The sequence below is a fragment of the Coregonus lavaretus genome, assembly GCF_964263955.1.
Source record: "Coregonus lavaretus genome assembly, chromosome: 22".
In the NCBI taxonomy this organism is placed as follows: domain Eukaryota; kingdom Metazoa; phylum Chordata; class Actinopteri; order Salmoniformes; family Salmonidae; genus Coregonus; species Coregonus lavaretus.
The window spans coordinates 23,386,533-23,399,052 of NC_140009.1; the positions used below are offsets into that span (position 1 = coordinate 23,386,533).

The following is a 12,520-nucleotide window of genomic DNA, read 5'->3' on the forward strand; positions in this document are numbered from 1 at the left end:
GTCAATGACCTGAAGAGAGCTGGGACCACAGTCTCAAAGAAAACCATTAGTAACACACTACGCCGTCATGGATTAAAATCCTGCAGCGCACTCAAGGTCCCCCTGCTCAAGCCAGCGCATGTCCAGGCCCGTCTGAAGTTTGCCAATGACCATCTGGATGATCCAGAGGAGGAATGGGAGAAGGTCTTCCAGCATGACAACGACCTGAAACACACAGCCAGGGCAACTAAGGAGTGGCTCCGTAAGAAGCATCTCAAGGTCCTGGAGTGGCCTAGCCAAACCTGAACCCAATAGAACATCTTTGGAGGGAGCTTGCAAGATCTCACCCCGTGGGGTCAAAATGATCACAAGAACGGTGAGCAAAAATCCCAGAACCACACGGGGGGACCTAGTGAATGACCTGCAGAGAGCTGGGACCAAAGTAACAAAGCCTACCATCAGTAACACACTACGCCGCCAGGGACTCAAATCCTGCAGTGCCAGACGTGTCCCCCTGCTTAAGCCAGTACATGTCCAGGCCCGTCTGAAGTTTGCTAGAGTGCATTTGGATGATCCAGAAGAGGATTGGGAGAATGTCATATGGTCAGATGAAACCAAAATATAACTTTTTGGTAAAAACTCAACTCGTCGTGTTTGGAGGACAAAGAATGCTGAGTTGCATCCAAAGAACACCATACCTACTGTGAAGCATGGGGGTGGAAACATCATGCTTTGGGGCTGTTCTTCTGCAAAGGGACCAGGACGACTGATCCGTGTAAAGGAAAGAATGAATGGGGCCATGTATCGTGAGATTTTGAGTGAAAACCTCCTTCCATCAGCAAGGGCATTGAAGATGAAACGTGGCTGGGTCTTTCAGCATGACAATGATCCCAAACACACCGCCCGGGCAACGAAGGAGTGGCTTCGTAAGAAGCATTTCAAGGTCCTGGAGTGGCCTAGCCAGTCTCCAGATCTCAACCCCATAGAAAATCTTTGGAGGGAGTTGAAAGTCCGTGTTGCCCAGCGACAGCCCCAAAACATCACTGCTCTAGAGGAGATCTGCATGGAGGAATGTGCCAAAATACCAGCAACAGTGTGTGAAAACCTTGTGAAGACTTACAGAAAACGTTTGACCTGTGTCATTGCCAACAAAGGGTATATAACAAAGTATTGAGAAACTTTTGTTATTGACCAAATACTTATTTTCCACCATAATTTGCAAATAAATTAATAAAAAATCCTACAATGTGATTTTCTGGATTTTTTTTTCTCATTTTGTCTGTCATAGTTGACGTGTACCTATGATGAAAATTACAGGCCTCTCTCATCTTTTTAAGTGGGAGAACTTGCACAATTGGTGGCTGACTAAATACTTTTTTCCCCCACTGTATATATATATATATATATATATATATATATATATATATATATATATATATATATATATATATATATATATATATATATGTATATATATATTTGCGAGAGAAAAAAACATATGGGGGATTGGAAGTGATGCAGACAATTACATTGATGGAAGTTACAATCTATCTGAAATATTAAAGCTGATCTACCCCCTAAAAAAAAAAAAACATTCTATGAAAGTATGAAAATGTGAAAATGACTATATGCTCGCTTGTCCCCCCCAAAAAAGGTGTCATTCTTCCTGGTGGTGTATATGAACAGAAACACTGTCAGTTCCACTTTAAAGTCCCAAGCTACAATAAATGAGGCCTCTAGAAATGCGATTTCCAGTTTGCACATAATCCAGTGTAGTTCCTTGAGATTTGGCTTCGGGGGGAAATATACACGGCAGTGACAATGACCTAATTTCTTTATCTCTGAGGTAATACGGTCTGCATTTTATGGTGAGGTATTACAGATCGGGAGAACAAAAGGGCTTGAGTTCCTGTACGTTACCACAATCACACCAAATCAAATCAAATGTTTTGTAAACAACAGGTGTAGACTAACAGTGAAATGCTTACATACGGGCCTTTCCCAACAATGAATGTGGAAAAGATTTTTTGGGGGGGGGGTTGTATCATTTGATTTACACAACATGCCTACCACTTTGAAGATGCAAAATAAACAAGAAATAAACAAGAAATAAGACAAGAAAACTGAAAACTTGAGCGTGCATAACTATTCATATGTTTGGGGCGTCTCCCACATGCCTTTTGGCGAACACCAAACGTGTTTGCTTATTAATTTCTTTAAGCAATGGCTTTTTTCTGGCCACTCTTCTGTAAAGCCCAGCTCTGTGGAGTGTACGGCTTAAAGTGGTCCTATGGACAGATACTCCAATCTCCGCTGTGGAGCTGGCTGAATGGAAGCAAGTACCCGCAGCAATGTTCCAACATCTAGTGGAAAGCCTTCCCAGAAGAGTGGAGGATGTTATAGCAGCAAAGGGCGGACCAACTCCATATTAATGCCCATGTTTTTGGAATGAGATGTTCGACGAGCAGGTGTCCACATACTTCTGATCACTTGAACCCAATCAAACATTTCTGGAGAGACCTGAAAATAGCTGTGAAGCGACGCTCCCCATCCAACCTGACAGAGCTTGAGAGGATCTGCAGAGAAGAATGGGAGAAACTCCCCAAATACAGGTGTGTACCCAAGAAGACTCAAGGCTGTAATCGCTGCCAAAGGTGCGTCAACAAAGTGTCTGAATACTTATGTAAATGTTATATACATTTTCAAAAAAACAGTTTTTGCTTTGTCATTATGGGGTATTGTGTGTAGATTGATGAGGGGGTAAAAACGATTTAATCCATTTTAGAATAAGGCTGTAACATAACAAAATGTGGAAAAAGTCAAAGGGTTTAAATACTTTCTGAATGCACTGTATATATCTATCTATCACTATAACATCTGCTCAACTGTGTATGCAACAAATAAACTTTGATTTGACTTTGTTTCCAATAAAGGCTAATTCTGATTAATTCCAAGCAGGCTGTAGGAAAGACATGATTAATAGCACGCATGAACGAAAGCCATAAAATTAGAACAGAGAGATGGCCGCTTAACTAACCAGTGACTTCAGGAGCATACAGGAATGTAGACATTTTCATTAACCAAAATCCAGATGACACACGCATATAACATAGTATGGGTGCCAGGCTGTTTCTGCTCTCTAGACAACTGTTTGGCTTGACAATGACAGCAATGGAGTTAACAATAGCAAATATATCTGTGACCAGGCTACATACAACACAGGTACCACCAATCATCATATGATGTAACAATAGAGCTACCGAAAACAAATCACCAACAAAACAACCAAGACATTAAAACACCAAAGCACAGCCTCAGCCATAACTAGTTCAAACACTCCCCCCTATTCTCTCTGAACTTTTTGGTCTTCTCTCGCTCCACCTCCTCGATCTCTCTCAGTCTCTCTCTTTCCTTCACTCTTCCCACCCCTGTCTCTCTCTCGTTTCCACTCTGAGAGATACCCCCCCCATCGTTATTGGGGTACTGTGCTGAGAAAGAGTGAAGCTCACCAGGGCCCCTAACAGAACAGAACACTCTCTCCACCACCTCCATCTGTCTTGGCATTAGGTCAATCCAGCTCTCCCTCAAACACGCTAATGACAATCTCTCACAGAGGATCAAATAAGATGAGAGATTCATTAAGGCTTGATGAGAGCCAACAGAGGAAGGGGGGGATGGAGAGAGAATTAGAGTTAGCAAGAGAGAGAAAGAGATGGAGTGAGCTAGAGAGAGGACAAGAGAGAGTGAGTGAGGTAGGTAGGGAGTGAAACAGCTAGAGAGAGAGAGCTTCAGAGACAGGGAGAGAGGGAGAGAGGAAGAGAAAGAGAGGGCGCTAGAGAGGGAGAGATGGAGGTGCTCGGTGTGCACAGGGCTGATTCATGGGCATCCTCGTCTGTAAATTGATTCCAACTGTCGGCTGCTGGGAGACAGAGCCGGGCCTGATGGATATCTAAGTCTTGATTGGAAATTACATGCCAGACGTTTCCAATTTCTCACCGCGCTCTTACCCTGCTTTAGGAGATAAGCAGGGAGGAAGCGAGTCGTATTAGAACCACAATTTACTCTGTTGGAAAATTGGGCTTTTCGAGGCCCGACGGTGATATGTACTGTTTATGAGTGGGTATTATTTCTTACGACGATGAACGGCAAAACTATCAACAGCTGCCGTGACACCGTAGGGCTTAAACACTTCAATTGGATAACTGCTTGACACGCGGACGTTGTGTCTCAAAACTAGTGTAAGTCCAACACATAGACTACAACGCTCTCACCCAATGTCACCCAAGCATACATTGTACTGTAGCGTAAGTGAAATCCAATCAAGCCTTACTACTGTGTGCTCCCATCCAAGTCTGTAGTTAGTTACAGTACGTGTGCTCTCCAGACTCCTTATCCCTTTCCATATTGTCCTGGTAGACAGTGTGAGTGTGCTCTTCCTAAAACTCAGCCAACCATGTGTTGAAGGGAAATAGAGTCGGTGTACTTACTTCTACCTTAACTCTCTGTGGAGCGCAACGCCTCACCAACCGTACCACTTCACTGTTCTAGTTTATGTTTCCTGTTATTGATACCTGGTTACAACTGTAACACAATTCATCGTAATTGATAGTAAAAAGGTGAGACAATCAAGAGTGATGGATGGATAGAAGAGTAGATGGATATACTTCAGTAATAAATGCAGTGCTCTCGCCCTTACCCACGTTGCCCAGGCGCAGATGGAGCCGACCCTTGATGGTGGTGAAGACGCTGATAGGGGTGGGGGCCCGGTGCAGGCTCACCGGCACGCCTTCGCCCATGTACTCTGTGGTGATGACCTCCAGCTCATGAGTGGCCTGTACAGCCGGACGGCCCTGCCTCAACATATGCTGAATGAAGACACAGAGATGCAGGGGCACGTTCAGAGACACAACAAGATAGGGGCGCTTAGAGACACAACACAAACAAACAAACAGGACGGCCCTGACACAACATATTCTGTGCGGAGACACAGAGGAGCGTTCAGAGAATACAACAATATAGGGGCGCGTTCAGAGATCGGGGGCAGAGATAGGGGCGCGTTCAGATCCAAACAATCAGGCAGAATGGCCCTGACACAACATACGCTGCGCAGAGACACAACACCAGCCAAACTCGTGGTCCTCTGTAGCTCAGCTGGTAGAGCGCGGCGCTTGTAACGCCAAGGTAGTGGGTTCGATCCCCGGGACCACCCATACACAAAAAAATGTATGCACGCATGACTGTAAGTCGCTTTGGATAAAAGCGTCTGCTAAATGGCATATTATTATTATTATTATTATTAAACTACTGATGCAACATATGCTGCACAGAGACAGGAGAGGCAGATCAAGATAACCAGAAGATAAAAACCTTAACCTGACCCGACCATCCGTCTTCCGCTCCTACTGGCTTTCGCAGATTCTGCCGTTACTCTCCTGAAGTTGCCGGTAATAGGCTACACGAGGAGTCAGTGGCAAAGCTAGAGCAGTGTTTGTCAGACCATGAGACATCCCGAAAACCGGTCTTCTCACGAAAACGTCAGAACGGTTTGACCTACAAACTATTATGACCACTCTATGGAAAGGCGAGACTCTCATGAACACGATGGTGTTCCCCGTGTCAGGAGACTTGTCTGAAGTCAGTACCGTCGATGTGCCAACTTCTGTTTGGTAGCTTCCGAACCGATTGGGCTACAAACTAATGGGACCCCACTGTGGTAAGGGGAGATTCTCACGGACACGATGGTGTTCTCCGTTTTGACACCCACAAGTTTCACAGGACTCGTCTGAAGGTACCGGATTTAAAAACGAACTGAAGTATGAAGGTAGTTTTGTGCCTACCCCAAAAAAGGGATAAAATGTGTAAAAAAATTCAAAATCAAATAGCTAAATGATCCATCGTATGACCATCTTAAAACAATTCCATAAGTCTGCTTAGCACTGACTGACCAAAACCAAAACTTGTTTCTCACAAGTGTAGCATAGGTTGTGCGCTCTGCAAACAACATGTCCAGTCTGACAATGAGAACGGTAACAGACTGGAATAAAAATATATTGAATGCATTAACTGAAATTACTGTAACCAAACAAACCTTGTAGATTAGAGATTATAGGAATTAACGGTAAATGTACTACTGGTGATGTAGGTAATGGGGAATTGATAGACTAACAATCAAATGCAAACAATTCACACAATTAAGTTATGAAACAGTGAATGTGCACAAATTGATGGGAGAGAGCGCATTCTGGAGAGAGACATTGTGTAATCTTAGCCACACTCCTCTTCTTCTTGGATTCTGCCATCCCCGCGGCCTCCACAATGGATTAGTCTCGGCCTCCGCAATGGATTAGTTCACTGAGATGGGAACGAATTAGACAGGTGTCTCGTGTGCCATACATTTTGTATATCTTTTCTAATGCTCGACTAAATTTTTTTTAGGGTCGACCAACAGCCTATCGACCAAAAATCCACCAGTCGACTAATTGGGGTCAGCCCTACTGGACATAAATATTCCATTCAATTAAAAATATCTCACAATGGCTCTGACCAAAAGTGTTGCATTGTATATACCACTATGGCAAATGGGATGAGTCTGGCCAAAAGTAGAGCACTTTATGGCAAATTGGGTGAGCCTGGTCAAAAGTAGTGCGATAGCCAGTGTGCCAGTCTGTTTCTGCTCTTAGCTCCATAAGGAGTTGGCAAGAGAGCAGAAACCGACTGGCACCCAGGCTAGATATAGTGAAATATAGGGTGTCATGTGTGGTAGAAACAAACAAGGACAACTGCCAGTCAGAGTGTGCCATCTGACCATGTGAGGTGAGGCTAATAGGCATTGACCTTCAACCTCTGTCTTACTGTACCTTGAGCCCCAGGGCTGTGGAGCCGATAAGCAGGAGGGATTGGCTGTCCCACACGTCCACCTGCAGAGTGTGCAGGGCCAGGTAGCGCAGGAACCAGCGTCTCTCGCCCGGCTGCAAGAACGCCCCGTCCACACGGAACTGCAGCTGGTGCCCCGGGGAGCCTGGGAAGAGGGAAATGATACCATGAAGATAAAATTACTAGAACCGCATCCCCATTCAAGTCAATGGCTCTGTAATGGGTGGTCCGGCGGCCATATTTAGTGTACCCATAGTAGTAATTCTATTTCTATGAATGATACACCACAATGAGGAGGGGGGAGGGACACACGAATACGTACACATTTACACATTTAAACACAGAGAAAGCATACACACTCATATGGACTCATACTAACTCACATGTGCATGTGCACACTAGTGATGGGGGAAAAATCTATAGTTACATATCGGGATATTGTTTTTGACGATATATCATATCGTTTTGACAATATCGCAATATTATTTTTGCGCTAGTTGGCTGTACCTGGGCGGCAGGTAGCTTAGTGGTTAAGAGCGTTGTGCCAGTAACCGAAAGGTCGCTGGTTCTAATCCCCGAGCCGACTAGGTGAAAATCTGTCGATGTGCCCTTGAGCAAGGCACTTAACCCTAATTGCTCATGTAAGTCGCTCTGGATAAGAGCGTCTGCTAAATGACTAAAATGTAAATGTAAAATGTTCTCCAGCTTCTTTTTAAATAGGGAGCCAATTTGTTTTCAGCACTTTTATTTCCATGACTGATCAAAACTTGTTCTCATGGCGCTCTCTTGTCCCTCTGCAGAAGACATATGGTGAGTAATATGTTTGAAACATCAAATCGCAATAAAAATCACAGTATTGAATCGCAATATATATATAGAATCGTGAGAATTGCAATACATATCGTATCGGCACCTAAGTATCGTGATAATATCGCATTGTGAGCTCCCTGGTAATTCCCAGCCCTAGTGCACACACACATACGGTCCTATAAGGTCAATTCAGGATAAGAGCTCACATTAAATTAGGCTAATGATTTGAAAATGGCCTATTTAAGGCATCGAATTCCGATTAATCTAATGGATTTGTGTGTGTGTGTGCTCGTGTTTGCCTGTGTGTATTGAAGCAAGGTGCGAACGTCTCGTACACAGTGCCTCGTTAGTACATAACACATCAAACACCAAAGCAACCCTTCAAACCCCCCATCAACAATCAATGTTATACCAAGGTTACACCAATGTTTCATTAAGGGTTAAAAAAAGTAATAATCAAAAGACCAGACGCAGGGGCCTCCCGAGTGGCGCAGCGGTCTAAGGCACTGCATCGCAATGCTAGAGGCGTCACTACAGACCTGGGAATGATCCCAGGCTGTATCACAACCGGCCGTGATCGGGAGTCCCATAGGGCGGCGCACAATTGGCCCAGCGTCGTTCGGGTTAGGGGAGGGTTTGGCCGGGGGGGCTTTACTTCACTCATCACGCTCTAGCGACTCCTTGCGCCTGCAGGCGGACCTCGGTCGTCAGTTGAACAGTGTTTCCTCTGACACATTGGTGCGGCTAGCTTCCGGGTTAAGCGGGCGGGTGTTAAGAAGCGCAGATTGGTGGGTCATGTTTCAGAGGACGCACGACTCGACCTTCGCCTCCTGAACCCGTTGGGGAGTTGCAGCGATGAGACAAGATTGAAATTGGGGAGGAAAAGGGGGTAAAACATTTTTATAAAATAAAAAATAACAAAATGACCAGACGCAGATGTAAGAACATGATCTTATTCCCACAATGGTGAACGGAAAAAGAAAAGCCCAACAAGCCCTGGCACCCTATTCCCTATGTAGTGCATGCATTACTTTTGACCTGGGCTCTATAGGGAATAGGGTGCTATTTGGGATGTATCCCCTGTTATCAATTTGTAAGTCGCTCTGGATAAGAGCGTCTGCTAAATGACGTAAATGTAAATGTAATCCCTATGACTCATGTTCTCAGTCCCTGTGGCCTGCTGGGTACCTAGGTAGTGCGAGGCCACCTCGGTGCAGCCATGTCACCCTCGACGTCACTAGCAGCTGTACTACCTTGCTGTATATATTTCATGCTGCCATGGTACAGTACATCATGTCTGGTCTAAGAGCTTCAGAGAAAAGCAGCTTTTATGATATCTTAGGCTTGAAGACACATCTTGCATGCTAAAGAGAATTCGATCCTGCTCATGTTGCTACAGATGTAGGATCTTAATTTGAGCCAGTTTGCTACAGCAGGAAAAAAATCCTGCAACAACAGGAAATGTGAATTAAAATTAATGGCAATTTTTGTAGGGGTTGATACATTTTTTGTTAGGGCAAATCAAGTCAAAATTTTAAGTGGAAATTACAAAATTTAGAAGCCTTTTTAAAACTCAAATACACTACAAGTTTGGATTTCCTGATGTGCAGGAAAATTCTCAGCAACAAAAGAGTGGTCAAATTAAGATCCTAAATCTGTAATACAGTTATACAGAGAGAGAGAGAGAGAAAGAGGGAAACTTGCAGCTTGCATACATATGTAAATGTGTTCATGATCATGTACAATATGTTCTGGGCACACATCATGGGTGGGTGCAGAGAAGGAGGTGGGCGTGGGATAGGAGCAGGGGTGTCATTCAATATCACTCAGGGACTGCATTCCAAATGGCACCCTATTCCCTATATAGTGCACTACCTTTGATCAGAGCCCTATAGGGCCTGATCAGAAATGGTGCACTATATAGGGAAAGGGTGCTATTTGGGATGAACCCACTCAGTACCGGTAATAATATCTAGGCCGTTTCGTTAGGCCCTATGCATGAATAAAGGAATGATTCAATCAAAATGAGCTCTGTGATTGAATAAGAGTGTTTGCAAATCATCACATGAAAATGATGTTGTATTCTAGTATATTCAACAGACATGGGTTCAAATACTATTTGAAATACTTTTCGTTTTTTCTTTAGCCTGCTTGGAGTGCCAGATCGGTGGGGTTTGCAGGTTAGCACAACTATTCTACTGGTTCCATTGCGCCAGGCAAGCTCAATCAAGCCCAGCTAAAGTATTTGACATTTTTTAAAATCGTTTTTGAATTCAGGTCTGGTTAGTACAGTTCAAAATGGTTCCTCTGGTCCCCCCTTACCAGAGTTGACTGTTCCATCCTTGTTAATGATGGCCAGGACACAGGGTGGCGTCTCGCTAGATTTCTTCGGCAGCTTGTCGATACCCAGTAGTTTCAGGCGCTGTGTGGTCACTGGCGGGAAGCGGTAGAGCTGGAAGGTGAAATGGACAGAGTCTGGCCAGTCGCTGCTCACCCCCTGTTGTGGTATCCTGTGGGAAAACAGGAAGAGAGGAAACAAAGGTTACAAAGTATATTTATGCTAAACCCTTTCATTACATGATGTAGACTTCATGTACTGTAGTGTACAGTATTTAGACTGACTATTACTTTAAATACTGCGACATTCTGTAGCTCCTGTGCACACTATAAACCCTTACATGACATGATGTAACTGCATGTACTGTAGTGCACACTATTCACACAACATTACTTCACACACTACAACACAGCGTCTATTCACACTAAACCCTACTGTTATATGACGTAGACTTTATGTACTCCAACATACAGTAGGTGCTATTCACAGTTTTTAACCCTGACTTAGTCTACAATGTATACCACATTCACTATTCTCAATAAACTATACTATTACTATTACGCTAAAGGCTATATCAGTTAAAGTAGGCCATCTTGATTTTTTATGAATTGTTTACATTTTTGCTTGGCTATATTTATAGTCTTTATGTTGTATATAGTGGGGAAAAAAAGTATTTAGTCAGCCACCAATTGTGCAAGTTCTCCCACTTAAAAAGATGAGAGAGGCCTGTAATTTTCATCATAGGTACACGTCAACTACGACAGACAAAATGAGAATTTTTTTCTCCAGAAAATCACATTGTAGGATTTTTTATGAATTTATTTGCAAATTATGGTGGAAAATAAGTATTTGGTCAATAACAAAAGTTTCTCAATACTTTGTTATATACCCTTTGTTGGCAATGACACAGGTCAAAAGTTTTCTGTAAGTCTTCACAAGGTTTTCACACACTGTTGCTGGTATTTTGGCCCATTCCTCCATGCAGATCTCCTCTAGAGCAGTGATGTTTTGGGGCTGTCGCTGGGCAACACAGACTTTCAACTCCCTCCAAAGATTTTCTATGGGGTTGAGATCTGGAGACTGGCTAGGCCACTCCAGGACCTTGAAATGCTTCTTACGAAGCCACTCCTTCGTTGCCCGGGCGGTGTGTTTGGGATCATTGTCATGCTGAAAGACCCAGCCACGTTTCATCTTCAATGCCCTTGCTGATGGAAGGAGGTTTTCACTCAAAATCTCACGATACATGGCCCCATTCATTCTTTCCTTTACACGGATCAGTCGTCCTGGTCCCTTTGCAGAAAAACAGCCCCAAAGCATGATGTTTCCACCCCCATGCTTCACAGTAGGTATGGTGTTCTTTGGATGCAACTCAGCATTCTTTGTCCTCCAAACACGACGAGTTGAGTTTTTACCAAAAAGTTATATTTTGGTTTCATCTGACCATATGACATTCTCCCAATCCTCTTCTGGATCATCCAAATGCACTCTAGCAAACTTCAGACGGGCCTGGACATGTACTGGCTTAAGCAGGGGGACACGTCTGGCACTGCAGGATTTGAGTCCCTGGCGGCGTAGTGTGTTACTGATGGTAGGCTTTGTTACTTTGGTCCCAGCTCTCTGCAGGTCATTCACTAGGTCCCCCTGTGTGGTTCTGGGATTTTTGCTCACCGTTCTTGTGATCATTTTGACCCCACAGGGTGAGATCTTGCGTGGAGCCCCAGATCGAGGGAGATTATCAGTGGTCTTGTATGTCTTCCATTTCCTAATAATTGCTCCCACAGTTGATTTCTTCAAACCAAGCTGCTAACCTATTGCAGATTCAGTCTTCCCAGCCTGGTGCAGGTCTACAATTTTGTTTCTGGTGTCCTTTGACAGCTCTTTGGTCTTGGCCATAGTGGAGTTTGGAGTGTGACTGTTTGAGGTTGTGGACAGGTGTCTTTTATACTGATAACAAGTTCAAACAGGTGCCATTAATACAGGTAACGAGTGGAGGACAGAGGAGCCTCTTAAAGAAGAAGTTACAGGTCTGTGAGAGCCAGAAATCTTGCTTGTTTGTAGGTGACCAAATACTTATTTTCCACCATAATTTGCAAATAAATTCATTAAAAATCCTACAATGTGATTTTCTGGATTTTTGAAAATGAAAATGAAAATTACAGGCCTCTCTCATCTTTTTAAGTGGGAGAACTTGCACAATTGGTGGCTGACTAAATACTTTTTTTCCCCACTGTATATTCTATATGTTGTCCGAGTACAGAATTTGTCTACTTTCTGCATAGCAAATTGCCCCTTGGGTGATAATAAAGACTGCTACTCCACACAGTACTCAGGCATATATTATATTCACTTTAATATTACGTTCTACTTGGAATGTCATCGCTGAGCTCCTGCCAAGTATGATAATTTTTTTCCCGAACCAATCCATGTGCAGTGGCAGAAGCACATTTAGGATTTAATAACACCCATTTAAACATGTAATTAAATCAAATTGAATCAGAGAGTCAGATCAGTCAATCATAC

The 12,520-nt window shown here is 43.6% G+C and overlaps 1 protein-coding gene across 1 annotated transcript in view; it reads right to left on the bottom strand.

Moving 5' to 3' along the window:
- The window catches only part of nphp4 (nephronophthisis 4), a 173,375-nt gene that overhangs the window by 49,631 nt on the left and 111,224 nt on the right, over window positions 1-12,520 (bottom strand). Inside the window, exons 15-17 of the mRNA XM_084186484.1 lie at window positions 9,985-10,172; window positions 6,837-6,997; window positions 4,676-4,844 (exon numbers count right to left, since the gene is read on the bottom strand). Coding sequence (XP_084042610.1) covers window positions 4,676-4,844; window positions 6,837-6,997; window positions 9,985-10,172 — 518 coding nt within the window. The remainder of the gene's footprint in view (window positions 1-4,675; window positions 4,845-6,836; window positions 6,998-9,984; window positions 10,173-12,520) is intronic.